A 17,229-nucleotide genomic window follows, 5' to 3' on the forward strand; every position below is an offset into this window, starting at 1 on the left:
GTTCCTATTATGTCACAGAAAGCCAAATCACTATTTTACTGGCCTACAGTGCTTACAGATATAAAAAGCACATAACTGATTGTAACACGTGTCATGAAAACAAGGGACACACTAAGACACCTGTCAGTTAAGGGCCTATCCTGTGCCAAATCAATCCTTGAAAGAATATACGTAGAATTATTAACAGAATTACGAGTCTGACAGAGGGAATAAACGCTTCTTAGTGTTAATAGTTCCTTGACACGTTATATAGAATTAATAGCACTAAAAACAAACACCGCAATTGAGTGCGTTAGGAATATTTATGAGTGCTAAATCAGTAAACATGGAATTCAACACATGATAATCTGACTCGGGTGGTGTAAATCAATAATAATCTCCATAACACGTGGTGTGAATTCCTTTCCATTAAGAAAACCAATAATATATTTTATCACCCAGAGTCAATCGGTTTGGTAGAATAACGGATAATTAAATAGGAAGTGTCAATGTCTTACGAGTTACAACTCGTGATATTGGATCCGACCGGATTATAGCGGTTCTCGCGGTTTTAAATACCTTTATCATTTATATCTTGTATCTATAGAATTGATGCCGCAAGTAGCCTTATACGGTACGCCGCTAGAACACTTTTCCACATATTCAAGCCAACCATTAATTTATCAAATATATATAAAAAAATAATATAAATAAATATAAAAAAAAATAAGATAAATATGGATACAAGTGGAGTCAATATAATACACTCCGTAAGAAGTCGGAAGGGTTACAAATTATAATAAAAAAGGAATCACGATAAAATCAATAAGCAAAACGTAACCATAGATAATTAAATATCCAAATATATATGCGTAAAGATTTGAACTCTAACTTAACGCTTTAGTAATGACACATAAGCTAAAAGTTCAAACACATATCAAAACCTACTGACATATTGTCTGTCCCGGTGATTTATATTCGTAGTCAATGGAAAAAAAAATTAAATAAATAAATAAATAAATAAACTAATAATAAATAAAATAAATAAAATAAAATAAAAGAGATTTTAAAGTCAGGAAGTCTAGAAGTGAAAATGTTATCTATGAAATAATCCTATATGAATCTTATACAGGGCTAATAATATATATAGAATTTGTATGGAAACCTTTTTCATATAGTTTGAATAAGGAATATTTATTTAACATAATGCCAACATGAAACTAATATATTGTTCAATTTTTGGTACTGTTTTTTTTTCAGACATTCTTCTCATGCGGGTGGAGAATTAAAACACTAAAATATCATTTGAAAATACTAAAGTCGTATCTCTTACAGCAAGTAACGTAACTCTTAGCTGGCTGAGAGCAATCTCCTGCCAAGTGACGACGTCATCATTGCCGTATCAGCATTTGTTCCTTTTAACCTCAATAATCTGCTTACACAGGCTTCATCTGTGTGTCGTCTCTGCTTGCAAAAGCAGATTGACTGGAGAAAGGAATGCTTAGTTCATGAACTTCACATGTGGTTCATAGGTCACATGACAGGCCACATAACATATTCTTATCCGTGTGTGTAATGCAATTAGTTAAGGACTTGTAATCATTTTAAAATTAATGAACAATATAAGCAAATAGAATTTCTATAACAACAAAATGAATTAATTTATTTTTCTGAACCTCATAGACATTTAGAAGTATCAAGATATGTATATATGAAATATTTACTTGCAACATTAGCCTATTACAATTCAAGTAAAACATTCATGGGAAAATGTCACATTTTCTTGAAAAACCCAAAGTTTATATAGAAATTAGTTACATAGTGGGTTTTTCGTTGCATCTCCTACCTATTAATAAAGTTTTTTAAAAAAAATTAACCTCAGAGGATGCGCACGAGAAAATTGAATATGAAACTTTTGTTAGGGCACATAGAATCATGATTAATATTCTCTTTGACTCTTATGCTGCCTGGCAATCTTACAAATAGCTCCATTTTCCACTTCTTTGTCTAGTAACTTACTACCAGTAATATCGAATTTTCTTTGAGATTCGTATTGATATCTATTTATTTTTTATAATTATGGATATTTTTACGAGTCATCATAGACCTGGATAGGTTCACTCATTGTTAATGCCATGGATAAAAAAGTTTGTACAGCGGACTCTTTTGAATTCCGAAATATCAGCGAATTCATGTGGGTTAAGTCTGGTCTAAATGGCTCTCTCCCCTCCCCTGTATTTGGATGTCGTCTGAATTTACTTTGCCCTTGTGACAAGTATAATTTCACTTGCAGGCTGATTAATGGAACCTGGTTACAGTATCCTGCAGTACGAGAGTTTCACATCGCAACTTCAAAAAATCGTTCGTCGCAGCGGACGACTACAGTCAAGTAACAACCGCCTACAATGTGAAAGGAATTTCATGGACTTCTTCGACCGACACCGTATCTCGTCGTTAATCTCGTTTTAATGCGGAATGCTCCGGCTACTGTCGGAATCGACTACAAAAGGGACATACTTCCGACAATTACGACCCGAAGGATATTCAACTCTACTTTGCTGGCGAAGGACTCTTGCTGGGATGATCTATTCATCGCGAACGTAATCGTGTAGCTTAGGATGCAGAGAATAAGTATGAGCGCAAAATAGAACGTTGGACCCGCCCAGGCAAATTTTCCCCTTGTTTTAACCATTGAAAAAGGCCATTTCAATTGGCTAAAGGTGGTTGTCTGGAACTGTGTAATGGACGAAAAGTTGTTCGAAAGCTAGTTAAAAGTGAAGTAGTATAACCTCGGTCATGTATCCTATATATATAAAGTATCATGTATCCTATATGTAATTGATCATAAATAACAGAATCGAATATATTTTTTGCGTGTACGCACTAGGAATCTATATATAAATGATCATAAATAACGGAATCGAAATATATCTTTGCGTGTACGCAATAGGAATCTATTTAAAGTGCACATATATTAATCATAATTATATGAATCCATATACATATGTATAAACAAATCAGGTAGCCTATAATCAATCTGTTACCTTTTTCTTACCATTATCTGCAGTTATTTATGAGTTAGTATATGAATTAATGAATCAGATATATAACATTTAGCATGAAAATCAACGAATCAATCAGAATAAACATTAATAATGTTATCAATTCATATATGAAAATTTTTATCAGTTAAAATATGATTTTTATCATGTTAATCTTCATTCTATGCAATTATCAGAGTACATTAGTATTTTCTGTAGCATAAGTATCTTAAAGAGATGAAGTGAAAAACTGTATCATTATATATATCATGTGATCACTATTATTTACCAATATCATTGTTTTATATTTTATTACTTGAATCAATTCATGTACACCATGAATTTTTATTTACTTATATATATATTCACATAGTGTCTGTATCACACTCCTATAAGTCAAATGCAAGTCAAGTTTGAGTAATATTCAGTAGTTGGTTTTGGTAGCTGACCGAGCTAATGTAAGTGTTTACATAATAAAAATATGGAATGTTAGTCCATATATATAAAACTAAAGAGGTCAACCAGATTGCTTGCAGGAATGTGATCAGACTAGAGACGCTAAAGATGACGTATACAATAAGTATGTAGGCTAAGATAACATGCCGTCACCTGTAGTCATTCAATTGTTTATAAACATTAGTCCAAGCTCCCTGCTTGAGACAACTACCCCGACCTATTATTCAAACGGCCTACGTGATCTGTAGCGTGTCTCATTCGATTGTGTGTTCGTATGAAACTATGTCATCTGATAGTATGTTCATATGTTCGAACTACTGTCTGTTCCTTCATAACTTGTAACAGAGATGGTAGACAGGCAGAACAGAGTTAGCTATCGTCATTAGAAGACCTGTACCTCTTTACCTAAGCTTTATCATGTAGAGGAATAGGATTAGCCATCATCATTGGCAGAAGCGATCAAGCTATCGTTATTAGAAGACTTGTACAATCATACCTGATCTTCATCATATAAAACTTCAGAAGAATATACTATTTTTATACCTTGTGTTTTCTACAAGAACCTCACCGAACCATGAGTTTAACACATCGTCGTAAAGATAATACCGACTTCGTAAGTGATCTACAAAACCCCAGACACTCCATTGAAGATGGAAGTGCAATACCAACCGACTTAGCGTATAGATTATCGCTAGTCTAACATTACCTCATAGGGCGCCTTATCATACAAGGCACAAGCCCTAATACACAGACCATTTTCCTTAGTACACAGCTGCCGATGATCTTCTGATATTTCCTGCCATCTGAGTAGCTGCTTTCTGAGAAAAGCCTCTCGCTTGTAGGAGATACTTGACAGTCTCCACCCGTGATGTGATAGGGACTGCACCAACTGGTGGTACCTCTCCACGTGTGGCTGACACAGTAGGTTGTTCCATGGGGGTAACTCTCTCGGCACATCTATTAGAAGTTCCAACAGGTCTGGAAACCATTTTGCCTTCGGCCACAATTGGGCTACCAGTCATCTTGAGGTTTGTAGACCGCATCACCTTGTTCAGAACCTGACAGATTAGGCAAAAGGGAGGGAATGCATACACGTCCAGATTGTCCCATAGGTGTTGTAGCGCATCTTCTGCTATTGCCTCTGCGTCCGGGACTACTGAACAATGCACTTCCAACTTTTTGTTGTACCTGGTCTATGATTGGGCTTTCCCACAAGATGAACATTCTGTCCACTACTTCCTGATGGAAGGACTAATCTGTTCCTAGAATCTGGTCCCTGCTGCTCAATTTGTCGGCAACTATGTTTCTTTTCCCCGGAATATATCTGGCCCTAATGTCTACTAAGTTCTCTACAGGCCACTGATGAAGTTGAACCGTCATCAGGTGTAACTGACAAGATACTGGGCCTCCTTGCTTCTTTACTTAGGCTACTACTGTGGTCCAATATCAATACCACTGATTGCTCCTTCACCCTCTCCCGGAATTCCTGTAGTGCCAGAAAGGCTGCCTTTAACTCTAGCACGTTTATATGGAGTTCTCTGTCCTTGCGACTCCACTTCCACGAAATCATCAGTTCCTCCATGTGAGGGCCCCAACCTTCGAGTAATGCATCCGAAAACAGCAGGAGATCCGGAGAGGGTTGCTGAAGGGGAACTACCACTGTCAGATTGTTGTCCTGCACCCACCACAGTAGGTCTTTCCTCACCTCTGTCGACAAGGGAATGTGCTCGTATGGGTGATCCACAGTTGGTGACCTAAACTTCTTCATCCTCCATTGTAATGATCGAAGGTGTAGTCTCCTGTGTAGCACCAGCTTCTCCAAGGAACTTAGGACTCCCAGGACTACTTGTCACTGTTTTGCTGACTGTGTTTGTTTTCCCAGAAAAGCATTCACCACTTGTTTGCCTTTCTCTACCCTCTGGTCTGCTGGGGAACACTTTGGTTTTTACTGTGTCTATAATCATACCCAGATACACCAGCCTCTGACTGGAATCCAAACTTGACTTCTGATTTATCACAATGCCTAGGCTGTGACAAAACTGTAAAAGGGTATCCCTGTCCCGAAGTAATTTTTCTCGGGACTTTGCTATCACCAGCCAGTTAGTTGTCTAGGTATCTTATTAGCCTGATCCCCTGAGCATGCACCCATGTTGACATGAGACTGAATACCCTTGTAAATACTTGAGATGTTGTCAATCCGAAGCACAGGATTCTGAATTGGAAAACTTTCCCTGCAAGACTGAAGCGGAGAAATTTCCTGGAAGACTGATGGATTGGGATCTGAAAGTATGCGTCCTTCAAGTCTATTGTCAGCATAAAATCCTTGTCCCTGACTGCTGCTAGAACTGTCTTTGGGGTCTCCATTTTGAATCTGGTTTTCCTTATGAACAGATTCAATGTTGACAGATCTATAACTCCTCCAATCTCCATTGGTTTTGGGGACAAGGAAATACGGCTATAAAACCCCCTTAACCGAAGTGATACTTGTTCTATAACTCCTTTTCCATCATCTTCTTCACTTTCTCTTGCAGAATAAGCAATTCCTGAGATTCCTGAGCGTAGGAGAGGTGTGGTAATGGTTGTTCTGTCAGGGGTGGGGTAACATCGAATGGAATCAGATATCTGACTGAGTACATCCATCACCCACTGCTCCGCTCCACATTTCTGCCACACCCTCCAATGATTTGCCAGGCATCCCCCCACTGGTGTGACTGAGTGGTGAGAGGCGCCCATCCTATTGTCTCAAACCTCTCCCCATGCCCCTAATACCCCTTCCTCTGTTGGGTCTATTGTGAAAGGACCGATGAGCTAACTTTTTCTTTGGGAAAGAGGGTCTTGTTGATCTATTGGAGGGATTACGTCTCACTGGTCTCTTTTGAGGTAATTGTTGATGTTGCCTTACCTCATTAGAATTACCCTGGCTTCCAGATGCTTTTTTTAACTGCCTGTTGGACTAATCTGTCAATAGTATCCTTATCAATTGCAGCTTCTAGTACACCCTTTGGCAACAGCAATTGCAACTCTAGGATGTCCCCATTCCAAATTGCTAATAGGGAATCCAAATCAAAAGTGTGGCTTAATCTAGCCAATGTTGCATCTCTCCTCATCAACAGGATATTAGCCCATACATTGGCACTCAAATTTGTCAAGTACACTATTGCTTTTGAACCAGATTGAAGCAATCTGACTAACATCATCTCATCCACTAATTTCCTTGTTGATTCTGAGGATGTAACTTTTGCTACTGCTGTTGACCAAAGGTCTAACCAAGAAGCAGTCTGAAAGATAGAAGAAGCCATTGCTTCCAATGTAGCAGCCTCCTAACAAGTCATCGACGGGCATTCCATCTTAACTTGATCCAGGTTAATGCAGGTTTTAACCTTACTAAATCTGGGTTGATTTGTCTTGATAGTAATGGAACCAAAGATGTCACATAATATTTCCTATGTCTCGGTAATGGCGGGGGAATGAACTAAAATTATCTGTTTGATCTTGAAGAATTATCCCTTCCAGCAATCTGTGCGTTGACATACTGTAACACAGACTCCGCATGACTTGAGCAAGGTAATTCATACGGCACCTTAGTATCCTTTTTCAGTCCTAATAGCACATCAATTCTCGTAGGAAGTATACTGGCAGGTGTTTCAGGCCTTCTTGAGAGATTATTGAATTGACGAATCAAATCGATCACCTCTGCATACAAAGCCAGAAACTCCTGGTTTTCCCCTTCCCCTGATTCCAACGTATTTTGTTCGGCAGCAGAAGTTAGTTCACTCCTATGCTCTGACAAACGTTCGGGTGCGTCATGGCCATCTGACCCTTCTACCGCAGCATCTTTGATCTCTGACAGCCGATGTTGGCTTGATCTTGAATAGCCACTAGGAGAACGTGACCGCCTAACTGCTTCTATGCTTGCAGATCTAAAGTGAAAACCCTGTCTATTCCTCCAAGATGACGGTTCTTGTGAAGCCGAACTAACTTCCTCTCCATTTCCAATAATATTATCCAAGGTCATTGGGCTATCATTTTTCACGGCCATCAGGATAGTTGAACTTGATCTCCTATCGTTGAGGCGAACAATGCCTTCCATCGGTGTATCAGGAGAAGTTACCGACTCTTTATTATTTGACCTTTTAATGGGAGCTTTTTCATCCTTCTTTCTTATTTTAAAAGGTCTTACAGGAGAAACTGGTATACTTTCTCCATTCTTTGTCGATTGATGCCCGCTAACTATTGATTTCCCCAATGGCAGTGTAGTCTCTACTAACTGTTTTGTCCTCACCGTTAGCATCTCTACCTCGGCCGCCATTCCAGTGGCCGTCAAAGCTTTCGTCCGTGCGGATGCATGTAAATGACGGCAGTCATTATCGTTAACTTTACTAGCCACTGCCTTCATCACTTTATTGCTGACAGGGATGTGACAGTCCTGGCTCGAAGATGGAGAAGAATTTAATCTTCTCCTCTAGGCATGAGGATCAGTCATAAAGTCCCTTATCCTCCAACGCCTGACTGGTACATGCAGTGACGTCATCGAGTTTTGTGATGACGTCGAACTTGAGGAAGACGACGAAAAAGATGACAATTCGTGTCTTTTCTTTTTGTCTTTCTTATCTATTTTGTCCTCTAAAGCTTGTAATTTCTTCATAACTGTGTGTACTAATGAGTCTGAAAGCATATTCTTCTCTGGAGGCAATGAGGTTGTGAGAGAGGCAGTACGCTGTGACGTCATGGAGGCAGCCATGTCTGTCTGTGACATCGGTTGTGACATCACCACGCTTGAAGGGAGACTGAGCGGCTACTGCTGGTATCCCTGTGTATGCTGCAAAACTGTTTCCAAAGTTCTGCGTTGCCGGAAACATTGGTGTTATTGTCATTGCCATAGCATTTGTTCCCATAAATTGCAGGCCAGGAGGGATGCAGAGCACTCATAGTCGGTGAGCCCGGGGGAAAGCGTGACGTCACGGTGCGATAGCGCATCGGGGGCTTAAATCTGGGACAAAGATGGCAATGCTCCCCTCTCCCTGCCGGGAATGACGGAGTGTAATTATGCATAAAATTACCCAAAACCTCTCCTGGAGTTTCCAATAACGAATCGTTAGAAGAAACTGAAGGGGTATGGGAAACATCAAAACTACGTGACGAAACATATGGAGCAGTCTAATGTATCGCCAATACAAAAGAAGCTGAAGATGCTTGGTCATCCAAAGATGGCAGCATCTCCTTTCTTTTGTACTGGCCTTCCCCATAAAACTTCATCTATAGTTCCAACGACCAACCACGACAAACTGAACAAGGATTAGTAATAGAACATACGCTTTCTCTGCACCTACTACAAGTTTTGTGAGGATCCGTAGACACCGATGTTAAAAATCTTGAACAAGGAAATCCACTCACTCCAGGGCATTTCCTTTGTCTCTTGCAAAATCCCGAAGAAAGTTCCCTTGGTGAAGCAAAATTCTCTATATCTCACATCATACACACACCTAACAGATCACACCCACACTGAGATTACCAAGAGAAAGTAAAAAAGGAAAATTATGAATTAAACGGGCAAACTAAACCAGCTTTAAACAGATAGAAAGTAATTAAGGCCTATATTAAAGGCAGTAAGAAAGTAACTGATAGTCATGGGATGCCAGGGGCACTCTGGGAACTACAATACCCCCGGACCTGGTACAGATGCCAATAGTCCCGGATTACACAAGTTTTTATTAATTCTAACGGTTTTCACCTTGGCGCTAGTATTATCCTAATGGTAAGAACAAAGGTTTGTTTCGTATATGAACAAACATACAATGCATCATACTGTAGCCAATAGTCTGGCTGCAGATAGGTAAAACTGTTGGCTATGGTACTTCCTACCCTTCCAGACAATGTCGTGTCAAAATGACTTTTTGTACTCTGCACAAATTAAATCATTCACAAGTTAAAAGCATTTTAGTTTAGTAAAGCACAAATACAGAACTGTTTATAAAAAATATAAATATAAATGAAAAGTTTATCTATCTGGTAAATAAAAACGAAACCGTACACAACGAGCAGAGGAACAGTAACTTTCTTAAATCATGGCCAAACATATATATTATAATTAAATCAGGTGACCTTCTTCGGAGTCCATCTTATCCGATGTCCAGATTAATGGCGTCTGGTTTAACGAGGGTCGACTGCGGTATTAGGAAACGGAAACCTACCATGTAGAGACCTCAAGTTTGTTAGTTAGGAAAAATATAAATTACTTTAAAAAACAAAATGCATTCTTACATTTTAATTTGTTCTGCCGATTTACTTTTGCTACTGTCACTGTGGCACTAATTTATTGAAACATTTCACACACTACCTTCTGGGTTCCAAAGGATAGTGATTCCTGACTTTAGTAGTACACATGTAAAGTACTGTTTATACATTTCCCATTTATAGCTTCACAGCTTTATAACAAAACATTACACTAAAACACCAAATGTATTAATGATGTGGTACCAATGTGGGTAAGTGAATAAAACCAGGAACAACACATTTTGGGTAAATATAATATCCTGATTAACATTATCCTTCATAAACAGATTGGCGCTTAAATAGTTTTGGAGTATTTGCAAACCATATACAGACAGCAAAAACTTCATAACAAAGTCGACACAACCATCACCCTTTAAGTGTTTATATCTGCTTTTTCTATTGTGATCATCTTTACATTTAGTTATGCCCTGCTCAACTTTGGGAATATTGTTAAAATTTAAAACATAAAAATTGAGACATAAATTTATGCAGGTCATTGAAAAAGACAAACTTTAGAACAAAACTGCAACATTATGTCAAATAATAAATAGTTACTAGAGAAATATAAATAATATTCAACAGACGACATCAATACTGTTCATTGATACTCTTCATATCTGAAGGCCATTCTCCTCTTAAATTCAACTTACTCCAAGAGCTGTAAAAAAGAAAACACCAATGTTAAAGTACATGATTAAAAATTATAGTTTTAAGTTGAACATATATGTAATGTATACATACCGTATACATATACATCATAACATATATACATACCATACACTACATACATTACTTATATAATATATATATATATATATATTATTATATATATATATATATATATATATATATATAATTATGTATGCTAGATTATATTATAAATAATTTATATTAATATATATATAATATATATATATATATATATATATATATATATATATATATGCATGTATGTAGTATGTTACAGGCAGTCCCAGGTTATTGGCGGACTCTGTTAATGCCGATCCGGTTTTATGGGGCTTGTCTAGACATAAAATGGCCATTATAATAGTTATGGTGCCATAACATACCTAACAGACGTGCCATGAACTGAAACTCTGTGCTTATCAAATCGCTGAGCTTCCGTTAATGGCAGTTTTCACTGATCAGCACCCCACCAAAAACAGAACCTGGGCCAATACCAGGGACTGACTCTGTGTGTGTGTGTGTGTGTGTGTGTGTGTGTGTGTGTGTGTGTGTGTGTGTGTGTGTATACTATATATATATATCAAACTGAAAATTATCTGCAAATTATACTGAATGCATTTGCAAATGCTTACTCTCGTATTGGACTTTCCATCAACATCAGAAAAACCCAAGTATTATATCAGTCACCCCAAACTGAAGCCATAAGAGATGCACCAACTATAGAAATTAATGGAGATGCTCTAGAAACTGTAGACTGCTTCCCATACCTGGGCAGTCATCTATCTTCAATACCAACATAGATGATGAAGTTCAATATCGTCTAAGATGTGCTAACTCAGCTTTTGGAAAACTACACAAGAAAATTTTTTGATGATCATGACTTGCGTGTTAACACCAAAATAAAAGTATATCAGGCAATAGTCATACCTACCCTTCTTTATGGTTCCGAAACCTGGGTAACCGAAGACGAGTAGACATAACAAACTTCAAAACAGCTGAGAGGGTGAATGAAGCTAGAACGACGAAACGTAGTGAATTTCTAAGAAGAATACTGAACCAGGATTGATGCATTCCTAAGTCATATCAACTCGACAATGCATTGTAATGGGAAACGCAAGAACGCATAGGAGCGGACAAAGAGGACTTCAAATTCAGCGCAGCAAAACTTCATGGAAAAGCGATTGACTTAATTCTTCAATCAACCTAAGAACGCTAAAATATTGTAAAGATCGAGATAGCGGCCAATTCTCCGTACAGCGCTACGATTTCCCAAATGACGGACGAAGCTGGCAGCGCTAAGCAACGGCAGCGCAGTCGACTTCAACAACGGCGCAAGAGGACTTCAATGACAATGCGGAAGTGTTCGGCGCAACCAGAACCAGAAGAAAGAAGAAAAGTTTGAAGTATCCTAATAGATTAACGTCTGATAATAAATAAAAAAATAGAAAAATTCTCACACCTCACTGCAATGTAAATAGATATGCTTTTATAAAAATAATTCATAACAATTAGCTTTGAGATAATTTATTTTTTGCTGTAAATTTTTAAGATTAAATAATTTTCTTTCTTCCTTTATTGTTGTGTGATAAATCTAGAGCTATAAAGATATTGTCATTTAGTTCACAAAGTGCAGTGGTGTGAATAAGGAATAACGGCATGTACTAATGTTAATGCTTTTCCAGATTGAAGGAAGAAAATGCTAGGAAGTAAAATAAGAAAATTAGATAGGCAAGATAGGGACCACAGACTTCTGCCAACATGAAGATAATGTAAGTACAACAATGCATCTATTTTTTTATATTGTATCTAGTTCAGCTCTAGTATGAATAGAAACTTTCATGAAATTATCACCAGGTTGCAAAGAAGCAGAACTCCCGACTCGAACCATTATAGCCTACGTCCAACCCCTGACAGACGATCGAGACTAAATACTCAGACGAATTTTCCCCCACGACGATCACATAGCGAAAGTCCATTCAGAGTACCGCTTTCAACAGTAGCAAATATACCCGCAACTAGTGTGATTGTTGCTAACAATAACAACATTACTAACCCATTGCAAGTACATAGTAAAAGGTATTCTAGAATGGCACAGGCCGCTGTAATAACACAGGCTACACGCTTTTGCGGTAATGTAGAAAAAGGTCATCCTGAAAAAAAAAATTAGAAGCGTATTTGGTATCGCAGTGGATAGCAGACAACGAAAGTTGGATTTCATCCAGTGGAATTACCGATGAACGCAAGAAAATAGATGAAGCGTTACTTTATGTTAGTTCAGAGAAAGGAAATGCTCATAGAACATTAAACTCATTCAGGTTCCTGGAAATTAAAACCTTTGCAGAATTCAAGAAGGTGTGTTTTGAAATTTGGGAACCTATAAATCAGCAAGATTGATGGTATAATCTCAGTGAGTTTTTACACCAGAAATATGATGGTAACAGTATAGCAAACCTCCATACTGATGTAAAAAATGCCCTCCATAACATAACTATTGATTTAAAGAGAACAGGAATAGTTATTGGCCATGGCGATGCTTTTAATGGTGATGTAAGAGATTTAGTGAGTTTTGGGGAGGTATTAAACTACATAGCCCATGGTATAGTATATGACGCAATCGGAGAGGAAGATAAACGAGTTTTTAAGAAACAGGAGCCTGAACCTAAGCATGATAGTCTAGCAGCTTTAAGATTCATGCAAAAAGAATTGTGCAAAAGAGGACTGCATCTAGCAAAAGAATTTACAGGTTTTGTAAATGATGGAAACCCTGGTAGAAATAAGAATAATTTTCAGAGAAGGAAAGATAGTGTTCAAGACAGGTCTAGAAATTTCAACACTAGACAACAAGGGAAACAAGATCCTAGGAATAATCCTAAGAACAGTAATGGGAAATTTTTCCAAGCAAACAGAAATAATAGATATAGGCCTCAACAGCACAGGAGAAATCCAAACAATGGTAATCCAAATCAAAGTTCGTTCGGCCCAATCCATAAGCAGAGTCCAGGAGATAATAAAACACAAAATAATAAACAGGAACAAAATTGTGCCAATCGTGGTTATTCCAACCACACAACTCAAAATTATAGGCAACCAAGGTATTGTTTCCATTGTAATAGGACAGGTCACCTAACCCAGAATTGTTGGTTTAATAATAATAATAATACCAACCATAATGCTCAAAGAAGTACACCCCAAAAAGCCTCAAATGGGAAGGCTGTGTTGGTGTACTCTCTGTTCCCTGTGAATTTTTGTGTAGTGTACTAACTGTGAACCCTTTTGTTCATTATAGACTTAAGATAAACTGAGTGGTGTTTAACTTGCCCAGCGTCCAACTACGTACTCAAGCTTTACTCCTGTGAGACTGGATAATGAAAGGAAATTATTTTATACTATTTCATGAATCTACAATGTTCCTAAGAAAAGAAAAACTCAACCCCAAACAATAAATGAAGGTTATCCCATATAACAATTAACTTTAACAAATACAACCAAGGCTACCGAAGAAGACTGACTAATAATAAAGAGAAGAGAAGAGAGAGAGAGAGAGGGAGAATAAAAAGGAAAGTCATACGCAACACTGAGTATGAATGGGTGGTAAGAAAGGGATTCTGAAGAAAAAAAAAATAAGATTTCCTTTATGTATTTTAGTAAGGGAGAGTGTAATAGGTTATATGGGCTGGATATGGTTGATTATTTTTCTTTTATTTTGTTTTCAATATTGTTTGCTTGTATGTTGAGATTTAGTTACTTTGGTATTCATAATTGTCTTTTCTTTTTTACTGGCATTGAATTGAATGTTGCCAGGGAGAACACGTAGAACATGCAAATAAGCAGAACAGTAGCTAAGACTCGTGCTCCTCCTCAACCTGACCTGATAAGAAGAAAGAAACCTAAGAAAGACAAACAAGAATAGTTGAAAATAGAGTAAGCATGAAAGAGAAGAAATAAGGAATATAGGGAGTGAACACAAAGCTGCTAGGTTGCAGAAACAAACAATTGATAAGTGCAACCCTTCTCTCCGTTCCTCCATATATGATGCTAAACCCTAAAAGGTGCCAATCTCAACACAATTGCCACAAATAAATTTCAACAGCATTTAAAAGACAAAACAAAATCCTGGTTGATCTCTCCAGTAGGAAGAATATCGACATAATAGAACTGACTGATGCTGAGCAAGCTAACTTCCATTCTGAAGAGTCTTAAAGAACATAAAAGGGAGGAAAACTTTAGTATTGAAAGGGGTTCTTTCGATAGTATTAAGATGGGAGGATTGTAGATTTAGGCTGAAGAATTAGATTGGGCTTTTTTTTTTTAATTAGGTTAAGGTTCTTCTGATAGTTAGGGAGGAAACACTATTATAGATTTAGGATTAGGAATTAGGTTTAGGTTCTGCAGGGGGTTGTGTTATTATTGAGTTAGGCCAAGTTAAGAAAAGGAGCATAAGTTTTGAAGAATTATAGTGATAAGGAAAATTTAAATTTCTGTTCTCTAGTGTTAAGGTATTAAAGTAGGTCAAGGAAAAGTTGAGTTTCACTGAAAAACCTCCAAATCTGTCCTCATATACTGCGCCATTGTGACCACATCAAAGCCCCTACAACACTCGAGGAATTATTATTATTTACAAACAATATTAGCATTGTACAGCTTTGTATTGAATGTACAATACTGTAAATGAAAAAGACAGATAAAATGAATTTTGATAAACAGATAAGGATTATTGTACATTTTAGAGACAAAGGATATTTGAAGGCCATATATGTGATGTGCTTGAGATGATACATTTTGTTTTTACTTACTGCAAGTCCAGTCGCTTGAAAACTATGGATATTTCAATACTACTTGAAAAAGAAATTCACTGAAGTTATAATCTGAAAAATCCTTCATAATTCAATCAAGACTTCCTTGTAAAGTGAGCTGGATTACTGAAGTCTTCCTTTATCTGAGAAACATGATCCATAAAATCTAAATAAAACTTACCTGAGTAATAAGACCAGCTGCTATAGTAGAGCCTCCAGTCCTTAGCATAAACCTTCCTAACTCCTTAAAGTCACGGAAGAGCTCTAAACATAATGATCGGGTAAATTCTAATTCTATCAAAGCTGCTGAATTTTTCACCAGTGCTCTTGGTTTATTCTTCACTATCTGTCCAGTTGTCTTATGAAGCTGTGATACCAACTTGCGAATTTTTGCTGGTTCAGTGACTGACTGATAATGGAAATCCACCTGAAAATTTCATGCCCAATTCAGTTTTTAAAAGATAATCAATCATAAAAATAAATGTATTTATAAAAAAGATTCTCACAAATAATGACAAGGTTTCTCCTTACACGGAAAATAAACAACACAATGAATGTTACACAGATACTACAGACTACAGTAATCCCTTGTTTTTCTAGGTCTCCCTTATCTGGAATTCAATATCATTTAACACTCCTGGACCAGGGACCAAGGGTCAGAAATATGTATATGAATAAAACAAATGGGGCAGTGAGAGGTCTCTCCAACACCGAACCAACTTCTGAAGAACAAGGGGAGAAAGCAGCAGAAGATGAAGTCAAGATAAAGTTGAAGATGATGGCTATATCTCACAGGACTTCTTCTTCAATCTCCTCTTCGACATCTTCTACAGGATGGTGGTCAGGAAGCACAGGAATCACCAGGGCAGTTAAGGTAGGAAGCACAACAGTGGTGGTCCAGGTGACAGGAACACCAGGAGCGACCAGGGCAGCTGAGGCAGGAGGCATGACAGGAGCAGCTCAGGCAGTAAGAGCTACATGAACAAAAAGGGCAGCTGGAGCAAGAGGCACAGTAAAGGCCACCCAGAGACTGGCCACCAGGAGCAATCATACAGAGGGCACAGCAGGAGCAGACAGGACCACAGGTATGACAGGAGGCAGTGACACAACATACAGGAATGCCAGAGAATGAACAGTGGTTGGTCCACTACGTCGGGGCACACAAAGAAACTCCTTGGGGCTAGCCTATCCAACACAGTGAGGTATCTAGCCATCTCTGCTTCTGCACCCTACGATGCTCACTGTCAACCTGAAAAAAAAAGCAAAGATGATTAACAGAGGGAGACTCCTCTTGCTCTGAGGGGGAATGCTCTACGAAGTGAGAAGAGGCCCCTGAGAAGAGATCGCCAGACTGCCCCACCACTCCCCCCCCCCCAACCCCACCAATCTTCAGTCAACGAGAGAGAGAGAGAGAGAGCCAGAAGGGAAAGCCTGCCAGGAGAGAGAAATGTGGACAAAGGGGTGGTCACCAAGGGCACCGTCGGAAGCCAATAACCTGACAACGCCTGGAAACCCACTTCCAACAAGTTTCCTCCTGGCAAACTCGCCCACAGGCTGGCAGCAAAGAGCAACACTCATCAAGTCAAAATAGGGATACAGTCATGCCCTTGTACCAAGAACACAAGGGTGTGAGATCCAAATGATAGGGGAACGAACTTGCTATGCCCTTGGCCGCCAACTCCAAGATATCACATACTGGGTGAAGAAAGCCTTACGCAAGGCTATCAAAATTGTGGATTTGTATATTAAATAATATCAACCACATGTTATACACAAAAACAACATAAGAAAGATCCCACCAAGAAGAAGAAGAAGAAGAAGAAGAAGAAGAAGAAGAAGAAGAAGAAGACGAATAAGAAGAAAGAAGAAAAAAAAAAAAAAAAAAAAAAACAAAAAAAAAAAAAAAAAAGGAACTTAGAGGCAATCAGGCAGAGTTCCAAAAACGTCTATATAGCTTGGTGGACAAAATAAAATTATAATGCTTACATATAGGCAGGTGG

The 17,229-nt window shown here is 38.0% G+C and overlaps 1 protein-coding gene across 1 annotated transcript in view; it reads right to left on the reverse strand.

Annotated features, from left to right (window-relative positions):
• Window positions 1-9,983: 9,983 nt before the first annotated feature.
• Window positions 9,984-17,229, reverse strand: part of LOC135223617 (protein HBS1-like) — a 241,283-nt gene continuing 234,037 nt past the window's right edge. Inside the window, exons 14-15 of the mRNA XM_064262229.1 lie at window positions 15,411-15,656; window positions 9,984-10,407 (exon numbers count right to left, since the gene is read on the reverse strand). Of these exons, the coding sequence (XP_064118299.1) occupies window positions 10,396-10,407; window positions 15,411-15,656 (258 nt within the window). The 3' untranslated portion in view covers window positions 9,984-10,395. The remainder of the gene's footprint in view (window positions 10,408-15,410; window positions 15,657-17,229) is intronic.

This window comes from Macrobrachium nipponense, chromosome 10 (genome assembly GCF_015104395.2).
Source record: "Macrobrachium nipponense isolate FS-2020 chromosome 10, ASM1510439v2, whole genome shotgun sequence".
Classification (NCBI taxonomy): Eukaryota; Metazoa; Arthropoda; class Malacostraca; order Decapoda; family Palaemonidae; genus Macrobrachium; species Macrobrachium nipponense.